The sequence below is a fragment of the Hypanus sabinus genome, chromosome 22, assembly GCF_030144855.1.
Source record: "Hypanus sabinus isolate sHypSab1 chromosome 22, sHypSab1.hap1, whole genome shotgun sequence".
Taxonomy (NCBI): Eukaryota; Metazoa; Chordata; class Chondrichthyes; order Myliobatiformes; family Dasyatidae; genus Hypanus; species Hypanus sabinus.
The window spans coordinates 22,982,820-23,004,336 of NC_082727.1; the positions used below are offsets into that span (position 1 = coordinate 22,982,820).

Here is a 21,517-nt window from a genome sequence, read left to right on the forward strand (position 1 = left end):
AACCATCTCCAATGCCAGCACATCTTTTCTTAGATAAGGAAACCAAAACTGTTCACAACACTCAAGGTGAAGCCTCACCAGTGCCTTATAAAGCCTCAGTATCATATCCCTACTCTTATATTCTAGACCTCTTGACATGAAAGCTATCATTGCATTTGCCTTCCTCGCCACCAATTCAACTGCTGTGAAAGAGTGAAAAAGGTGAAGGATTTGTACTTGGATCCAGATATGCTTTCAGAGGAGAGAGTACTGGGTGTGCAATGGTGCAATCTGATACCTACAAGTTTAAGATCACGATCCAAGTCAGACCATTCCCCAGAAGGGAGATCCTCTCCACAGTTAGTTCTTTTAGGAATCTTGAGTCCATTTGTGCTATCTGTTAAGAAAATCCTACAAGATCTATGTAAGAAAGGGCTTGGCTGGATGTAGTGGCATGTACTGCATGGGCAATAAATGTCAAATTTGTTTTGGAAACAGTGGGTCAAGGGATATTTACCACACATTTACCCGACTGAAAGGGATTTGTTCTGTGGGTGCGCATCAAGACCAACACCAGCTTTGTGGACATTTCTAAAACCAAGATCTGGCTTCTGCTTGAGGCAGAGGCTTAAGAACTACAGCTCAAGAAGCTTCATGACTTTGACTTGACAGAGGGTGGTGGTAAAGACCACTCTGTACTGGGCTAAGTGCTGGTAACCTCTGGCCCAGATGACTGTTACATGACTAAGAAAGAAGATGACATTTGTAGAAATGTTAAGATGTTTGTCTTTGAAAATTTCATGTCTCCTATTTCAGTAGTGTAATAATTAAGGGGCTGGGATGTAGGAGCCACATATCTATTTTCTATCTATTGAAGTCATGTATCTATTTTCTGCATGCATTGTATTTTGTGGTGCATTTATTATGGTCATCCGTCCCGTGGATTGGGGCATGGTAGAAGCAAATGAACATAGTTATGGATTTACGCTTACGGCTGGTTAGTTAGTTGTTTAGTCTAGCGAAGAGGGGTTGGGCCATGGGGAATGATATTTTTCATTGACCACTAATTAGGACGCTATTGGAACGCTACCTGCAGTAGATTGCTCATTGGAAGTCTATCAGAAACACACAGTGAAGCTATTCAAACGCTAATATTGCGATCAGACCGTACGTTAGACCGTTATAACATTCATTTAGTTTTGTTAGTTTTTTATCGCTACAAGATTATTTGTCATTGTTGATTTCTTGGTAAAGATCAATTGTACCTTTTCTGATTTGGAGATTTGCATTTGGGAGCGTGATGATTATCCTGGCTAGTCTCTCAGCGGCTTTGGTTTGTTTTCGAGTGACTGCTACACTACTAACAAGTATGTTTTTTGGACTGTGAGAGAAAACTGGAACACCAGGAGGGAACTGATGCTCCACAGGGGATAACGTATAGATTTTCTTACAGAGGATGTTGGAATTGAACTCTGAACTCTGACACCGCAAGCTGTAATAGCATCGCACTAACTGCTACGCTGCTGTGGCAGCCCATCTACATCCTACATTCATGTTGTAATTGTTAATGTATAGGACAAAGAGCAAGGTCTCAGTACAAATCCCTGTGATTAACTACTGGTCACAGGCCCTGAATCACAAAAGGAGCCTCCCACCATTGCCAAGTCAATCTTGGTTCCAATTTTGATGCTTTGACTCCTACATGCTGTGACACCACTTTAAGCGAATTATTTCCTAAGTACTCCAAGATGCCTCTGTTCCACAACACTCCTATTTGAAGGCTTCAAATTAATACATTACCCTTAGTGGGAACCGATTCATGGGTCTCAATCATGGGGATATGGGGCAAATTGGCAGATTAGACCTGAAACTGACTTGGTGACAGGAGGCAGAGGGCTGTTTTGTGATTGGAAGACTAAGACTGATGATGTACCATAGCGTTCGATGCTGGGACCCTTTAGTTTATAATGTACATTAGTCTTCTTCTTTTGCCCGTTATGCCATTGGTGTTTAGGGGAGCAATGAAGTCCTCCATCTCTGGCAGCGTTCACAGCTTCCTACATCATGCCAGTAGCTTCCTCTCGGTTTACTGTCGGTCATGCAAATCCCGGCTGGAGCCTCAGGAATGCCGTCACACTCACATGTAGAAGGATTCTTCATTGCTGTTTCTGTAACAGTTTTGTTTTAACCAGTCAGGGTTGTTAGCCCTGACCTGAACGCCTGAACCTGGAGGACCGTTTGGCCTCTACCCCTTGACCTGTTTGGCATAAGTGACTCTGCCAAGAGCCAAAGCATAAAACCCTAACTCTGGCCCTCTGGGTCATTGAGGCATGCAAGCCTTCAAAGCATGACGAGGTATTGCATGTTAATGACTCCGATGTAAATGTAAAAAGAATGAGGTTGGTATGTTGTCTGACAACACAAAAAAAACAGTGTTGCCTAAAGAATGATATTGGTAAGCTGTGCAATGTAAAGTCTGTTCTGAGCTTTATAGGTGCTTATGCCAGTTTCCGTGGCACCCCCCCCCCCCCCGGATAGGATGCCAGCCTATCGCGAGGTTAACCCCCAGCATTTTGCCGGTACCCATTTTCAGCTGGGTGGACTGGAGCCTTGCTCAAGGACACAACACATTACCTCGGCTGGGTCTCGAACTCATGACCTTCAGATCACTAGTCCAACAGCTTAACCACTTGGCCACACACCACACATGCAATATCAGATGAGATGGAAATTGATCCAGAAAACTGAGAAGTGATGCACTTCCCACCCACTGAATGGTAGGATCTTTGGAAGTACTGACGGACGCTTGCCTGGTTAGTGCAATTTAAACAATATTTAGGCTTGGTACCATGCAGGACAAAATAGTTCATGTGATTGGCTCCCCAGCCTCCATTGCAAACACTTGGCATGTTGTGGCAGAGGTGCATACCAGCCACAATATGCACTGTAGTTACTTGCCTGGTCCCAAACCTATAGCCACTCGCACAGAGAAACTTCAGCCTTCTCACTCAGGATGTACGGCCTTACCCTGCTCCAGTGTGAGTCTGATGGAAGCATTTCACTGAATGTAAAAAGTAATTCTCATTTTAGTTTTCTCATAAAGCCGTCCTGCTTTAGCTGGTGAGGCTTATTCCAACTAGAAATAATGAGTTATTACAGACCTAGAGGAATATTCATTTGTTCAGTTTTGTGCACAAGCAGTTTTTATTAATCAGTACTTTCGATAACTGAATTTTAAACTAAAATTGATTATCATAATGATAATCATAATGCGATGTGATGGAATTTCCCCACAATGGTCACCTCGCAAGCAAGGACATTGAAGTGATCTGTGAGATTATTACTTGAAGAGTTTTGTACCTTAAAGATCAATTTTGAGGAATGAATTGATATTGAGAAAACTGATTAACCGATAACAATGTCACAATCAGCCACGCTGGTGTTTGTAATGAGCCCTGTTTGCTGTTTTGTTGGTGACACTGTTAGTTAGATTGTTTCACTGCTGCTGTAACAAGTGCTGCACCTTTTCCACTGCCATCTTCAGAAAGCACGAACTTCACATCGCAGCTGGGAGCCAGATCCTTTACTGTCTCCTGCATGATTGTGGAAAAACTGAAAGATAAGTAAATTATTGTGAGTAAAACTTAAACTTCCTCACAGGCGAGTATCAACAGGGTAAAAGGTGGAGTGCATTGAAATCCTATTGTGAGCTATGTTAATGTGGTCGGGTTTAAAAGCTTTCAAAAAATAGAATGTACATCTATGGAGGTTATGTAACCAAACTCAAATACTTTACATGACACAACGGATTTCCACAGCTGCATCTTTCCGTGCTGTACAAAACAAACATAATTGACTGGTAATAGTGAATCATTTCTCTAATTTATTTGCACAGCTGAAGAAGTTCTGTTTAATACAAACCAATGTTTCATCTTTACAAATATAATAAATCAGTAATTATATTTTCTGCAATCAAATTGGCTATTATATTTTAATGGATAATTTCACCCTCTTCTAAGGAGTTCTTCAAGATCGCTGAAACTGAATGACAATCAGTAGAACCGTAAATGGCTAAAAATGTGAAAAACTTAAAATGTTGGAAAAAGCTCCTTAGACCAGACAGCATCTCTGGACTAAATTAGATGGTCGTGGAGAGGATGTTTCCTCTGCTGGGGCTATCCATCTCTAGGGGGCACAGCCTCAAAGTTGAGGGGTGACCTTTTAGAACAGAAGTAAGGAGGATCTTTTTACGTCAGAGTGGTGAATCTGTGGAATGCTCTGCCACAGATGCGGTGGAGACCAAGTCCTTGGGTATATTCAAAGTGGAAGCTGATAGTTTCCTGATTGGTTGGGGCATCGAGGGATGTGGTGAGAGGGCAGGTGTATGGGGTTGAAATGGATCCGGAATCAGTCATAATGAAATGGCGGAGCAGACTCGATGGGCTGAATGGCCTAATTGGAGGTGGGGAGGGGAGGAAAAATTGAGTTTCTCCGATATGGTGAAATCCTGGGAAGTTAAGAAACTAAAAAACTTCTTTCTGTATTATGTTGCTGGTTTTATAGTTTGATGTTGTAAAGTTGGACTATATAAAAAAACAAGCAAAAACAACTAATTCTTATACAAACAGCAAGTTATCTAAAGTTGGAGAATAGTCTCCTGCAGGCTGCAACATGCCCAGATGGAAGATCAGCTGTTGTTCCTCTAGCTCACATTGGGCTTCACTACAGCTTTGCAGGAGGCCAAGTTAGGGGTGGGAGGGAGTGCAATGGTGAATTACAGTGACAGGCAGCTGCAAGCTCACTACGCTGGTGCTTCACAAAGCAGTCGATGAGGATGGAATGCTAGACCAGAGGGAGGAGAATACGTGTCTGGTGATAGGGTCACGTTGGAGCTGGCAGAAATGGTCAAGGGAGGTCCATTGAATGCAGAGGCTTGCGGGCTGGAAGGTGAAAACCACACAAACTGCTTTTGCTGCCTGCAGATGGAGAAGGTGTGAGGGTAGAGGTGTAAGAAATGTTCACATTAGCAGGAAGGAAGCCATGGTTAAGGAGGGAGGAGACATCATTGGGGCACCTGGGCAGAGTACCTCATCTTTGGAGCAAATACAACAGGGCTGAAGGCCCAGGGGTTCTCCACACCATTCTGAACACTTCTTTTGCATTTTGCACAATTATGGGTCAGAGGGTCCCAGGAGTGAGTGCGGATCTATTCAGGTGGCTTTCATTCACCACATCCTTGAATCTTTTCCTCTGTCTCCTCAGTAATCCCTTCAGAGCTGAAGCAAAATCTGTGAATTGTACGTTTGTTAGCTCGCCTGTTGTCAGGAAATGCTTCAATCAGCAATGCAGTGATTGAAGATGTTGAAAAGAAGCTGCTAAAAAAGCCCTTTTACCTCTTCCCTTCCCACCATCCAGGGATCTAAATAAACCTTTCAGGTGTAGCAGCAATTCACCTGCATTTCCTTGGTACCCATGATGTTTTCGACTCTTCATGCAGAAAGAAAAATCAAGTTAGGTGGTAGTTTTCCAGAACACTTCATCTCGGTTTATGTGAGCTTTCACTTCCCTGTCACTTTATCTTTCCTCCCTACTCCCACTGTGATCTCCCTTTCCTTGGTCCTCCGTTCCAAAGAATCTCAACGCTAGCTTGAGAAACTGCACCTCATCTCTTTTGGGAATCTATAATGAACTCGTCATTTTCCAGATAGCCAGTTCTGATACAAGGTTTTCCACCGGTAACAAGAGCAGAATTTTCCCTTCTCCACAGTTTCAGCCTGACCTGCTGCATCAGTCTAGCATTGCTGCTCCCCCTGCAGCCCTGTTATTTTCCTCAGTTCATAATCCTGCAGAGAGAATTACTGCGATAGCAGGTGTTCAGCATCTTCTCTCAGATGACATACTAACAGGTAAGAAAAGTGTTAAAAGTGAAAAGTGCTGTCCAAGAGAAAAGAAGAAAAAGGAGCAGGTGCGGGCCAATTGGCCTTTTAATGGCCCACCAATAAATATGGCTGATGTAATCCAGGCCTCTACAGCACTTTCCCACACAATCTGATATTGCTGTAGTTCAAATGTCTATCAGTCTTCACCCTGAATTCAATAATTCCATCTCCATAACAGCCTTGGTACAGAATTCCAAAGTTTCATGTTCTCCCGAGACAAAGAAAATCCTCTTTAAATGAGCAACCCGTTATTCTGAAAAAATGCACTCTAGTTCTAGATATTCCTACTAAAGGAAACGTCCGCTCAGTATTCGCACTTTCATCCCTATCAGAAGTTGTCCATCTCAGAAGTTTGTGTGGAGAGTCAGCTGGAGACGCTCATGGAGTGAGTACTGTTTTGGATTCGCTCCATAACCTTTACTTTTTTTTTAACCTTTGCTCACCCTTATTCAGCTTATTTTTACCTATACCGAAAGTTTCTTTGTTAATTTTTTTTTAACTTACTGCCAAGAGTTTGTTGTGAACTTTTGAAGATATGCAAACAGAAATGTCTCTCAGGTCTAAGGGACGGGACCCTGGACGCAATCAGAACGGTAACGGAAAGAAGCAGGCTCCGCCACAACAAACTCAATTAACTTTTGAAGTGTTTATGGAGGTTTTGGATAAAAAATTTGCTGAACTACAACAATTTTTTAAAGAAGATATAAAGGTTTTTCAAGAGTACATGGTTAAGATGGACTTAGTAATTAAACAGCAACAAGCTCTTATTGCGTCTTTGCAAGAAGATGCTCGGAAGCGAGATTTGACTATTGAAAAACTGCAACAGGATTTAATTTCGACCATTAAGCTGATGGAAGCCCTTAAAGCTAAGAGTGACGATTTTGAGAATCGGTCCAGAAGACAGAACTTACATATACTTGGTCTTCCAGACGGCATTGAAAAAGATGACCCTTCGAAATAATTTGCTCAACTTTTAAAAGAAGCGTTTCCGACGATTTTCCCGAATAACCCTCCTTTATTGGATCGGGCACATAGAATTCGGCGTCGATCACCGAGTGTTACAGACAAACCTTTGGTGGTAATTGTCCGGTTCCATTATGTACATGACAAAGAACAACTTATACGAGCAGCTTGTCGGGCAGGAATGATTAAATACAAAGAATTCTGCTTCCGCCTGGTCGAAGACTTTAGCCCTGACCTTTTAAAAAGAAGGCTTCTTTTTAAACCGTTGATGGCTGAATGTTATGAGAAAAATCTGAAACCTGCGCTCCTATACCCTGCGAAGCTTCGAATTTCTCCGTCGAATGCTCCACGACAGGTTTTCCTTTCAACTTCAGAAGCGAGAAAATATCTGGAGGAGAACTTCCCTACTGCTACAGACACCGGTCTCTAATAAATGAATGATTCTGATCGTATAAGATGGTTCTCGATCTCTTAAACCAGAATTAAAATCTGGTTATTGGTGTAGGTTCATCCTATACTTTATACTTAAGTTAAAGTGTGTTTTTCCATATTAATTGTTCTGCCTTATACACTTTAACCATTATACTACATACTTGTCCATTAACTTTGTTCCTTTGAAGGTATATTTTTAATTCTTTGAAGATGAATTTTTCTTTGATTAAGATGGTGGTTTTTTGAAAAAGATTTTTGGTTTTGCTTAAGATGGCGTTATTTTTTTTCTTTCTTTCATCTTTTTCCTACAATGCATTGCTTATCATAGCTTAAATATTTTTTGTTTTGTCTGGGCTAGAGCCCGATTTATAAGTTTTTTTTTAGTGATTATATTTTTATTTTTTTTACAACTAACTATACTTAGAAATATGGTTTTTATTACAGCGATTTTAATTTTTAAAGTTGGGGTGATTCTTTTATATATATCCTTTATATATGGAGTGTTCTTCAGCTGACATGGGGGTAGGATTAGTCTTACTTTTTCCTTTCTTAAGTCATATTTTGGCTTTTTCTCTTTCTCTTGGGGGGTGGGGGGATGGTCTGTTTTCTAATTCTATTTTTTTTACACCAGTTTGTGTTAGTTTTTTTATTTGGGCTGTTTTTGAACTTCAAATATGTCTGTGTTGTCGTCACTTCCGGGTCTTCTCACTACTTTTGTTCCTCTTCCGGGTGCATGAGTTTATAAGTTGGTTAACCCTTTCTATACCAAAGAGTTGATTTTAGGATTATGGCTCAGACCATTAATTTTGTGTCTTGGAATACTAATGGTTTAAATCATCCAATTAAACGAAAGAAGATTTTCAAAGTATTCCAAAGACTTAATGCTCATATCATTTTTGTACAAGAAACTCATGTGAGGAAGGAGGACAAATTTCGTTTTTTTAGATTTTGGCGGGGTCAACAGTATCACGCAAATTCGAATGCTAAAGTAAAAGGAGTTTCAATTTTTATTGACTCCTCTATTCCATTTGTTCAACATGATATTTTTTCGGATCTGAATGGTAGATTTTTGTTAATTATGGGTTTACTTTGTAATAAAAAGGTTGCTTTGGTTAATGTTTATGCTCCAAATGTGGATTGTCCTGACTATTTTAAGTCCTTATTTACCTCTTTACCCAATCTAAACGAATATAAGTTAATAATGGGTGGTGACTTTAATTGTTGTTTAAATCCTCTGAAATCTTTATCTATTCAGACTTTACCTAATAAGTCGGCCACTTGTATTAACTCTTTTTTGACTGACAATGGAGTTTTTGATATTTGGAGATTCCGGCATCCTAAAGACAAAGAGTTTTCTTTTTTCTCACATGTTTATCACTCTTATTCGAGAATTGATTATTTTTTTGTAGACTCTTGTTTTATTCCATTGGTAATTGGTTGTAACTATGATATTATAGCTATCTCTGATCATGCTCCATTATTACTTTCTATGAAATTTACGGATACAGCTTCTAATGCCAGACAATGGCGATTTGACTCTACCTTGTTGCAAGACTCTGACTTTATAAAATTTATGGAGGAGCAGATCGACTTCTTCTTTTCAACTAATTCTACAGATGATATCTCCTGCGGGACACTTTGGGACACTTTTAAAGCGTATATACGTGGACAGATTATTTCTTATTCTGTTGGTTTGAGGAAACGTACTAAGATGGAAACTCTTTTATTGTTGTTGAATTGGAAGGAAATTAATCCTCCCACTGTATTTAATTGGTTCTCTCAAACTATGTTATGTTTAAATTTAGAAAAAATTAGAAGTGGTACTTTTCAGACCTATTAAATTTGAAAAGTTATGGAGACCATTTATTCAACATTTTCATATGATGTAATATGACCCTGTGCCAAGTTCATTTGATTTGCCAGCTTTTAGCTTATGTATGTTGAGAGGACCGGAAGTGACGGCATTGATGAATACTTATTTTTGTGAGATATTATAAACAGCCCCCTTTTTTTTCTCTCTCTCTTTTTTTGTTTCTTTTTTCTTCTATATTAGTTATTAGATTAGTAGATTAGCTAGTTTTGCATTATATATATATTTTTTCTTTCTTTTTTCTGTTTTTTTTATATCATATATTATGAAATATTTAGATTTACCATGTTCATACATATATTTTATGGCTTATGTCTTGGTAAACTCATTTATATTGTAACTATTATGTATGTTTTTTTGTATGTAATGAATTTGTATGTTGGTAATTTCTTTATCAATATATCATTTGTATTCTGTCCATATTACTAATAATAATAAAAAAGATTTAGAAAGAAAGAAAGAAAGAAGTTGTCCATCTCAATAAAATTCCAATAACAATTACTTAGTGCCAATCCTGGTAGTACTGTATTCCACTGGCTGCATTCTGCCTGTATATTTTCCAGCGAGTGCTCGAAGTCTCAGACTTCAGGTGCTTCAGTACTCTTGCACATTTTCCAAAAGCTGACAGAACTGTCAAGCTAAGAATTCAAGACGAGGGTGATGTGCTGACCATCACTGCACTTTCAAGCATCCTAAAAGCTGCCTGAAAGGACCCCATGAGATTGAAGTTTGAATCAGTTCTTGTACTTACCTCCAGTTTAAGATACCATTGCCAATGAAATGATTTCCCAGTCTCGCTATAAAATTGGTTTCAGTTTGAAACCACTTTTTTTTTTAGGAATTATAGCTTTGATGCCCTGCCTCTTTACACACAAGTCCTGACTTAACAAGTGGCTAAATGTCTGGCACCAACCATTTTGTTTCAAATGCTTAAGTACTTGACAATGCTTAGAAGCATATCCATAGCAGCAACAAATTTAGCCCAAACTGATCTATTGATAAGTATCATTTCAGTTTCTCTTCTTGTACACGAAGGATCTAAATTACAATGAGGTGCAAGAGTCTGGCCTACTGGAAACATGTGCAAAATTGAACTTCTTAATTACATGAATAATAAAATAATGGATAATCATCTGGAAATGGGAGAGGAAGCAATAGGGAATTTGGAAATAGAGGGAAGTTCCCCTTCCATCACTTTAGAGTTTGGGAAACAGAACATATGCTTGGAAGGTCTAAGATGTCGCTCAGAGAAATCTGAATTAGAAGTAGCCATGCAAGGTATGGCTCTTGTTTTCAAGAGCAGATGCAGAAAGATTTGAAATAAATATTAATAATCAAGAATTGGAAAACAATGAAGACGATACCATTTCAGTTATATAAGTCATGAGCAGAATATTTAAGGTCGGTCAAAATGTATGTTAACACGGATGGGACAACAAGAAGGATGTGATTGCACTGGAGCCGATGAAGAGAAGATTATTGACCTTTTCATTGCCAGAGCAAAGATCTCTGAGGTGAGGCGGGGCTTGATTGTAGTATATAGAATTATTAGTGACATTTCCCGTCATGGAGACATCCAACACCAGAGGACATGAGTTGATATTTTTTAGTTTTACTTACAGATGCAGCATGGTTACAGCTCTTTCCAGCTCAACAGGACCACACTGCCAGTTACACCCTTTTGACCAATTAACCTACTAACCAGTACGTCTTTGGAATGTGGGAGGAAACCAGAGCACCCGGAAGAAACCCATGCAGTCATGGGGAGAACACACATATATCCGGAATTGGACTCGAGCTGTAATAGTGTTACACTGACTGCTACACTACCATGCTGCCCGAGGATGAAGAGCAAGAGAGTTAGAGGTAATCTGAGGAACATAATTTTCACCAAGAGGGTGGTTGTTATCTGGAACGCTCTGCGGTGGAAGCAGCTACTCTCAGAATATTAAACGTATCTGGACAAGCACTTGAACCTTGAACATTATGGCTGTGGACCAAGAGCTGGTAAATGCGATAAGGTACTTGACAATTGGCACTGAAACAGTGGGCAGTAGACCTTGTTTCTGTGCCTATGCTTCTGTCACTCTATACATAGAGAAATGCTTCTCAATTTTGCTCGCTTTGTCACTCAGTTGCAGGCCGTGTGCATTCATTTAAGATGGGCTTGCGGGCAACAAGGGCGCCTCCCCATTCCAGTGGTCCAAGCACAATGCTCTAGGGAACAGTCAGGGTCACAGCAGAATCAACAAAAGGTGAAATGGACGATGGGCAAATGGAAACCTATACCAGTTTGTCTTTCTTCCAGTAATAACTGGCGGTCAGCAGGCAAGCCATCACATGGCTTGTCCCGATACTAGTGTAACGGTACCAAACCCTGGGGGAAGTGCAGAGGGGACAGCTGGAGAACTTTGTCTGGTTGTGCTCTACCCAGAGACACATTGAGCCCTCCATATTGTCCTATAATTTTAAACAAAATATTGTTCTACGTGTGTTCTTTGATGCAGCATTGCACTCTGCTGCACAAAGCTGTAGCTTGATTTTACCTGATCAGAATTACTTTTTGTAACAGTGGGACTGGTCATGCACTTACTGCGGGTGAAGCTTATAGAGAGTTCCATCAACACCCACGGTAATCTCTAGGTGGTTCAAGCCCCGGTTCTCCCTTATTTTGTCCACGACAGCAGCCATCCCTGCGCCACAGAGCTGGGCGGATCTCTTCGAAACAACACTGCACACCTCCTTCACGATGATACTGTCGTCACAAGTGCAGTCGAGGCCGAGGTTCTGGAGGATTGAATGGACCTGGAGCAGACCCAGGCGGTCACTGTGTTCAGATTATTTAAAAGAAAAATTGCCTGCTTAATAACAGTAATCATAAACCAAGCATAATCATTAAATGAATCATTTGGAGATGTCTGAGGACATAAAAGGCTTTAAATACATGTAGTATCTAATTTACTTTATTGAATAAAAAGTAAGCAGGCTGTGAAAATGTCAAAAGCTTAAGAGAAGCTGCTTATTGATTTCTTTACATACCTCTCTATCTGGGACATATAGCTGGTTTCAAAAATGCCACTAGTCTTTAGTACAGGTGAAACAAAGCCTCTAAATAAAAGTCCATGCTTTGTGAAGTTTATCAATATGTTGCGCACAATTTCCCCCAGATACATTCCACTGATCATTTTCTCATATCTAGTGAAAGAGAGAGAGGTAAGGCAGTAACTGTTTTGTTATAAAATAAACCTTATTTCCAAATCTTCTGGGCTAGGAATCTCCTTGGAGGCTTGGAAGGCTGCAGAGAAGATTTACCAGGTTGGGAGAAATGCGTAGTGTTGAGACCAGCCCAGCGAGGCCAAACAGATAATTAAGAGAGGAGTCTTAAATCATGAAGTGCTTTGATTTAGACAGAGAGAAACAGCTTCCACTAACAGAAAAGCCAGATGGTCTTGAAGAACGTCTTTGTACGAAGCATGACGAGTAGAAATATTGTCAGCAAGTAACTGTTATAAACATTATTAAACTGATACAAACATTGGCGGGGCCACTTATGGAACTTGTCACCTCAGTGTAGAAAAGGACTTGATTGCACTGGAGAGAGTACAGGGGAGATTCACCAGAGCGTCACCTGGATGCAGTGTGTCAGAGACATAGTTGATTGAGTAGGTGGGGTCTATATTTCTTGGAGTGAAGAAAGCTAAGAGAGTTGTCCTAGATTATGTTGGGCATCGACAGGGCAGACTCTCTCCATTGAAGAAGGCATGTATTTAAGGCGTAAGAGGTTAAGAGGGGACTTCAGGAAGAACTTTCTCCCCTCAGTGTGTGGTTAAAGTTTAGAATGCTCTGCCTGAGGAGCTGGGGTGGTGGAAGCAAAAATTCTCACAATTTTAAGGAGTATCTATACGAGCACTTGAATTATCAAGGCAGAGAGAAGACTATAGCCCAGGGGTCAGCAACCTTTACCACTGAAAGAGCCACTTGGACCCGTTTCCCACAGAAAAGAAAACACTGGGAGCCGCAAAACCCGCTTGACATTTAAAATGAAATAACACTGCATACAACGTTTTGTTTTGCCTTTATGCTATGTATAAACAAACTATAATGTGTTGCATTTATGAAATTGATGAACTCCTGCAGAGAAAATGAAATTACATTTCTGCATGCAACAAAAACATTTTGAACTCCGAAAAAAAGACGTTGGGTTGAAGGTTACTTTTAAGTAAAATACTCAACGTCTATTTGAGTCCTTCTTGTATTTATGAAAAACGCCAAACTTAAATTTGCCGCCAGCAGCAAACCAAAAATAACGTCAGCCAGCTGTCAACCTGAAAAATAAAAGGACTATTTCACTGAACAATGAAAACATATGAATATACGTAAAATAATAGGCAATTAAAATATTTATCATACTTGTTCAGGTTGACTCACACCTGACAATGCAGTCGTATTTAGTAGGGATGGATCGATGCTTAGGGGAGTGACCGGGAAGGATAATGTGTTTTTTTCCTCTCTGAACTCACAGAAGCGTTTCCCAAACGATGTTTGCATTGCGATGATTGCAGAATGTAAATACTCCGAATTTATCATGTCGTGACCTTGTTTGAACTCTCTCAAATTGGGGAAGTGAGACAATGTGCCTTTCTGTAAATCTCTGGCAAGCAACGTCAACTTGCGCTCGAATGCCAAAACATCCTCCAACATGTGCAGGGCTGTACGTCCTTACCCCGTTGAAGAGCTGTGTTCAGCGTGTTCAGGTGCGCTGTCATGTCTACCATGAAGTGTAGCTTTTCCAGCCACTCTGGCTGTTCCAGCTCAGGAAAGTTGAGCCCTTTGCTGCCCAGGAAAGTTTTCACTTCTTCCAGACACGCGACAAAGCGTTTCAGCACCTCCCCCCTGGACAACCATCAGACTTTGTTGTGCAGCAGGAGATCAGAATATGCAATTTCCAGCTCGTCCAGTAACAAACGGAATTGACGGTGATTTAAACTTTTTGCCATTATTTTATTGACAATCTGAATGACAACATCCATTACTTCTGTGCATTCCGGAGGAAATGTTTGAGCGCACAGTGCCTCTTGGTGCAAGATGCAGTGAAAAGTCAGCAGCTTTCTGTCCAGCGACTTCTGCAGTAAAGCCACAATTCCCTTGTGCGTTCCCGTCATATTCGGTGCCCCCATCAGTAGCTACTGACACCAGATGGGTGGTCTTTATTCCTTTGGCTCTTAAACAATTCAAGACAGCCTCACAGATGTCCTCCCCAAGTGTTTGGTCTTTTAGAGGTATCAACTCAATCAGTTCTTCCTGTGGCCCGGCAGAGTTTACATACCGGCAGAACTACGCTATTTGTTCAATATCACCTTTGTCTTTAGACTCGTCACAGGCAATCGAGTAGGCCACAGCTGAATTGATGTCTTTAATTTGCTGTCTTGTGATGTCTTCTGCCATTTTTATGGTTCTGTCTTTGACAGTCTTTGCAGAGAGGGGCATATCCCTGATTTTCTGCACAATTTCACTCTTGTTTTTAAAGTCCGTGAATAGATGTTCTGAAATCTTAATGAAAGATTCTTTTATATATTCACCATCTGTAAACTGCTTCCCGTGCCTGACTATTTCCTGAGCGGCAATATAACTGGCGTATGTCGTTGATTTTCCAGACTTCATCCATTTCTGGAAATGATTTTTGCTCAGATCAACCTTCCGCATCAGTTCCGAAACGGTTTTTTTTCTCTCATCTCCATCCGGATATTTTTGAGCAAAGGCTGCGTGTTTATTCTGGAAATGCCTTGCGACATTTGACTTTTTGTTGTTTGCTAGTTTCTCATTGCATATTAAGCATACCGGTAAACCAGTCTCGTCAACAGTGAAAGCAAATGAATCTGTCCACGTATCATTAAACGTTCTGTTTTCTTCAGTCACTTTTCTTTTTTTAGAATTCTCCATAGTTGGCTTACCTTGGATCGAAAAATTAAAGAAATCGCGCACTGGCGGGTGTCAGGTATTGGCAGTGGTGACGTATATTAATAGCGATAAAAACACGTTGTAGCGGTGTGCTCACGCAGTCAGTAAACTGCAGTCGAATAAGTTTATTCGAACTAAACAGCCTTGCTTTTAAGCCTCCCTCAACCCAGCCCCCATGGACGCAGATGCTGCAAAAGACGCGTACTCACAAACCCCCGTAGGCTATCTCCCTTAGCCGGAATGCTGGCTAATTGTGAGGAAATGTGTCGCCACACTTAGATTGTACAAGATCACCATAATCTTCAAATTTAGAATTACATTTCAAAAGCTAACAAACTAACATAAAATACATTTTAATTAAATACTGACCAATTATTTCCCAAAGCCACAGGAAGCCGCAGCACAGAGGTGAAAGAGCCACAAATGGCTCGGGAGCCGCAGGTTGCCGACCCCCGCTATAGCCGAAGTGGTGGTAAGTGGAATTAGGCCGACATGGACTCGATGGGCTGAAAGGAATATTTCAGTGCTTGCAATGACTTGGGTCGTGCTGCCTTCATGGTTAGAGGTAATCGTGTCATTGTTAATCTTCAAAATGAACTTGATACATTATTGAAGGAGACATAAAGGCAGGTGTATTGAAGAAAAACTGGAGTGCGTTCGAAAGCTGAACTTGTTAGACAGCTCTTACAAAGAGCCAGCACAGACAAAACAATCTCCACTTGCACTATATGATTCTGAATTTCAATGCAGCTCTAGATGCATTGTATTACTGTCTGGCAGAGTGAGCTTCACTGAGAATCATATGATGACATACTCTCCACCAAACAGAGCTCAAAGTGAACCTGCCATGATTAGGACAACAATCCAGAAAGCTTCTGGGAGAGGAGAGCAGAAAACAGACATGAAAACTCCTGTTACCTTGTCAACAGGAGGTTAATGGAAGCATAATCATCACAATTCACACTGCCAAAAAGTATACAAAAATGTGGCATTTGTTATATTACTTACTTCTGTTTCCCAGGATTTAATGAATTGATATCTACAAGCCTGTCAAAGGTTGTACGGATATCATCTAAGCAACCATTGTCACCAAATGCTCCCCACTCTGTGTTGATGCACATCCTGCCTTCAACTCCATCCACTATTTCGATGTTCTTCATTTCTTCCATGTAGCAGGCATTGGTGCCAGTTCCTGTTGTACAACAAGTAAACACAAGAGATTGGAAACACAGATTCAAAATTCTCCGTTCCTCTCTCTACGTCACTCCTCCATCCAGTTCTCCCTGCAGGAGATGCTCAGTGATATCAGGACAGGAGCCCGGCATCTTTGGTGACTGTGCGTCAACAGAAAGACAACTAGCAGCTATGAAACAGAACACTCCCCCCCACCCCAGCAATAACATAATTTAGGCCAGAGCCTGCTCTGCCATTCAGTGAGATCACACTGATCTGTGGTCTAACCTCTGAAACTTTCATTAACCCATATCCCTCAGGAACTTCTGTTAACAAATGTCTGCCAATCACCAAAATGTAAGAGTTTCCTATATTCATTTCCAAAAGGCTTGGTTCTTGAGATATCCTAATCTGTGCAAATAGTTCCCCTCACACCGTGGGGATTATGGGTCTAATTTTTACCCTCTTGCCTCAAGATTTAACCATTAGAAAAATTGACTGTTTTGGTAAATATATAATGCAATCGTTGCAAGGTCATAATACTTTTTATGTTATGATACACACCCAACCATGCCAGCTTCCAGAATTTTGGCATTCTAACTCTCTGGAGTGTGGATAGCTGTTGTGCCCCCTTTAAGGATTCCGGAACATCCCGTTAATTGGCTGACATGTTTTGGTGCCAGGATTTAAGTACTTAAAAAACACCCAGATGGAGGTTCAGTGCTCAATCATAAGCTCAATGTAGGTTATCGTCTAGTGTCTTGCTTAGTGCTCAGTTCTCATTTGCCTCGATCCTAGCCTCGGATACTCCAGCACTTGGGTCCTTACCATCCTCGTCAAGGTCTCTCGTCACCCTTTGAAGTGTTGTGCCTTCAGCAACCGTTTAATTACTGCTGGGTTTTCTTCCAGTGAACCAAGACAATATTGCTTAATGCATATTGGAGCTCCCTTTGACAGGACAGTTCCACAGGTACTCCTTTCTGTTGGGCATATATTCCATACCCTCCTTTAAACCTTAATATCACTGATACAAAAGTCTTACAAGGCTTGATGAGCTAGATAACAGGAGCAAACATGAGGAAATCTGCAGATGCTGGAAATTCAAACAACAACACACACAAAATGCTGGTAGAACACAGCAGGACAGGCAGCATCGATAGGGAGAAGCGCTGTCGATGTTTCGGGCCGAGACCCTTTGTCAGGACGAAGGGACTCGGCCCGAAACGTCGACAGCACTTCTCCCTATCGATGCTACCTGGCCTGCTGTGTTCTACCAGCATTTTGTGTAGATAACAGGAAGGATGTTTTCCCTGGCTAAGAAGTCTGGAACCAGTAGTCACAATCTCAGAGTAATGGGTAGGCTGTTTAAGGTCTCAATTATGATAGATTTCTTCAGTTAGACACGTTGAATCTTTGGATTTCTTAATCCTGATGGCCTTTGGGGGATTCAGTTCAGTTACTGAGTTTATTCAAAGTAGGATTAATAGATTTCTAAAAATTAAGAGAAGCAAAACATAGGGATAGTTCAGATAATTAGCACTGATCAGCCATGAGTATAACGAACTGTGAACCAAACATATTCCTGCTCCTGATTATCACTGATGTCAGGTCTACCTCAGCTCAACCTGAGAAGGAGAAATAGGGTTAACATATCAGTTGAAGATTCTTTGTCAGAACTGTACTTGAGAAGATTTATGGGGATATTGACGGGATTTGAATTGAGGGATGGAGGGAAGTTGAACAAGTTGGGACTTTATTCATTGGAGCACTGGAGAATGACAGGTTAATCGAAGTATGAGGGCATAGACAGTATATGGAATGAGCTGCCAGAGAAAGCGATTGAGGTAGGTACATTAACAATATTTAAAAAGTAATTGGATAGGTACATGGTCAGGAAAGATCTAAAGGAATATGGGCCAAAGGATCCTGTGACACCAGAACTGAAGCTCCATCAACACAGGGTCAAAGGCAATAACGTCCTCTTGATCCATCAGTTCCCCTAAGTCTTGAGGCCTTAGTTCATCAGCTTAATTCCCCAAATATATAGTCTCTGAGGGACCAATTGGCAGTACATAGAATTTGAGGTTCCACTAATGCCTCTCCCCATACTTTCATTTGCTCTCCTGATCTCCTAATCAGTATCAAGCCCTGTGAGGTCCACATCATGAGATATAAGGTTTCATTGTGTCTAAATCCCACTCAATTTACGTTGAGTGGGGTTTAGATGCAATGAACCATTATTACGCAAATCCTTAAACCCCTCCCTCAAATTTCAAGGGGCTTTCATTGTGGGTCAAAGGGCCTGTTCCTGGGCTGTACTGAAACCTACTGGTGTCTTTGTCCTCCTTGTGGGCAATGCTGTGGGTGTAGCCACTGGCACACTGCTGAAATCACACTGCTTCAGTGCAAAGAGAAGTTCATGTTTGGACGTTGCCTGAATGGTGTCCTGCTTCCTCAGAGGTGTTTTGTTGAAACTGCACACCAAACAATATTCTATTACTAGAAACGTCCATCACAGAAACTTGTTGACATGGGTGTCTAGAACTGCACTAGTATTCCATCACATTGTAACATGTGTGCTTTGCTGTTGGCTGGGAGTCAAAGAATGATACACTGCTCCTGACCTGCTGCAGTCACTATGATATTTTTGTGCTGGTCCAGCCGAGATCCTGGCCAGTGGTAAGCCCCAGAATGGGGATCTGGTCGGTGCCAATGCCACTCAATAGCAAAGGGAAGTGGTTAGACGTCGTCATGTTCGAGATTATTATTTCCTGGGACCTGTCACTATCAGCTCATGCCTGAATGTTGAGCAGGTTTTGCAACAGGCCTGCTTTCTGATGGGCTGCAGATTGAATCATTAGCAAAGATCTCCATTTCTGAATTTGTAATGAAAGCAACACAATGAGAAAATCATAACACAACAACAGGGGAATAGGAAGAGATTCCATTGTTAGAAAAGTTTCAAACTGTAGCCACAGCAACAGTTGTGACCATTGTTGGATCATTGATTTGGTGTTGGAATCTCTAAGTGTACATAACAAGTTAGGTCTCTATTCATTGGAGTGTAGAAGGCTGAGGGGGGATTTGATCGAGGTATTTAAAATTTTGAGAGGGATAGATAGAGTTGACGTGAATAGGCTGTTTCCATTGAGAGTAGGGGAGATTCAAATGAGAGGACATGATTTGAGAGTTAGGGGGCAGAAGTTTAAGGGAAACACGAGGAGGTATTTCTTTAGTCAGAGAGTGATAGCTGTGTGGAATGAGCTTCCTGTAGAAGTAGTAGAGGCCAGTTCAGTTGTGTCATTTAAGGTAAAATTGGATAGGTATATGGACAGGAAAGGAGTGGAGGGTTATGGGCTGAGTGTGGGTAGGTGGGACTAGGTGAGATTAAGAGTTTGGCATGGACTAGGAGGGCCGAGATGGCCTGTTTCCGTGCTGTGATTGTTATATGGTTATATGGTTATAACATTTTTTAATGTATATAACATCATAAGACATAGGAGCAGAATTAGGCACTTCAAACCATCGAGTCTGCTCTGCCATTCAGTCACAACTGAATTACATGCAGTGGCCACTTTATTAACCTGTACATAACAAAGTGGCCGCTGAATGTATGTCTGTGGTATCCTGCTGTGGTAGTCTGTCCACTTCAAAGTTCGACTGCACATCACCTTGTAACATTGGTTATTTGAGCTACTATCATCTTTCTGTCAGCTTGAACCAGCCAGGCCATTCTCCTCTGACCTCTCTCATGAACAAGGCATTTTCACCCACAGAACTGCCACTCACTGAATGCTTTTTTTTGCACCATTCTCTGTAAATGCTGGAGACTGTTGTGTGTGGAAAAACCCAGGAGATCAGCAGTTTCTGAGATTCTCAAATTACTCCTTCTGGCATCAACAATCATTCCATGGTCAAAGTCACTTAGATCACATTTCTTCCTCATTCTGATGTTTGGTCTGAACAACAAATGAACCTCTTGACCATGTCAGCATGCTTTTATGTATTGAGTTGTTGCCACATGATTGCCTGATTAGATAGATGCATTAACGAGCAGGAGTACGGGTGTACCTAATAAAGTGGCCACTGAGTGCATTTTTCCTTTCAATCCCATTCTCTCTCCAGAGGAGATGGAAAGCCCAGGAAATTCACGGCCTATGATTCAAAAATCTTAGGTGATGGAGTGCATGTGGCGAATGTAATTTCAGCCAGGGTTTGGATCGGAGTATATGATCGGGAAGTTTACATAAAAATCAATGCTGTTTTTGATGTGAGATTTATAGTCTCAGCTGCAGAATAAGAGGGACAGAGCAATGGCAAGTTGAAGGTCTGGTCATGAGGATGCGCATTGGGAGGACTAATAAGGGTAGGACATATACAATGAATGGTAGGGCCCTGTGGATTTTTGAGGAAAAGAGGACTCTGATGCACAAGGCCAAAGACCTTGAAGGCGGCATCACAGGTAGATAAGGTGGTGAAGAGGGCATATTGCTTTCCAACATCAGCTGGGGTAGAAAATATATAATCATGAAGGTTACGGGATCAGCAGAACTACTGTGTGCACCTCGAGTTATCGTATTATAGAATGCAGAGGAGGTTCACCAGGAGGTTTCAATTTTGAGACAAGGCTGACAGACAGACACACACACTTTATTGATCCTGAGGGAAATTGGGTATAGCCAGGTCTGTTTTCCTTAGACAGGAGGTGGCTGAAGGGGGACTTGACAGATATTTACAAAATTATGAGGGGTGTTGATAGGTAGATAAAATGAATCTTTTCCCCAAAGCAGAGGCACCTAAAGCCATTAGGCATAGGATTGGGACAAGCAACAAGAGGTTCAGAGGGGCTTTGAGGAGGGATTTTCTCATCCAGAGAGTGGGTTCAATATGGAACACACCCCCTGACCAGATCGCAGAGGCAGGAACAGTCACAGTAGTTCAATCACTGAGGTGTGGAAGGCTTTGGACTAAAAGCTGGTGGGTGGGATTGCTTAGATATCTGAATGATGGCTAGCAGGGACATGGTGGTCTGAAAGGAACAAGGTCAACTAAATCATACCTGCAATCAGTCCAACTTCACAATTAGGGTTCTCATACGCACAGGTCATCATGGTCCCGACTGTGTCATTCAGAAGCGCCACAATATCCAGATTCAGCTCCTGGAAGCAGGATAACAACAATATAAAAAAGCACTAAAATTTCC

At 41.2% G+C, this 21,517-nt stretch overlaps 1 protein-coding gene across 3 annotated transcripts in view; it reads right to left on the reverse strand.

The window, feature by feature from the left end:
* Positions 1-2,529: 2,529 nt before the first annotated feature.
* LOC132379435 (hexokinase HKDC1-like) overlaps positions 2,530-21,517 on the reverse strand; it is a 139,577-nt gene continuing 120,589 nt past the window's right edge. For 2 of the 3 annotated variants that reach the window (XM_059947295.1, XM_059947296.1), the window contains 5 exons: positions 21,374-21,473; positions 16,150-16,333; positions 12,223-12,378; positions 11,777-12,010; positions 2,530-3,591 (listed from right to left, as the gene is read on the reverse strand). In XM_059947295.1, coding sequence (XP_059803278.1) covers positions 3,462-3,591; positions 11,777-12,010; positions 12,223-12,378; positions 16,150-16,333; positions 21,374-21,473 — 804 coding nt within the window. In that variant the 3' untranslated portion in view covers positions 2,530-3,461. Of the gene's footprint in view, positions 3,592-11,776; positions 12,011-12,222; positions 12,379-13,416; positions 13,439-16,149; positions 16,334-21,373; positions 21,474-21,517 lie in introns of those variants that run through there. The other variant, XM_059947297.1, reaches the window with a different exon arrangement.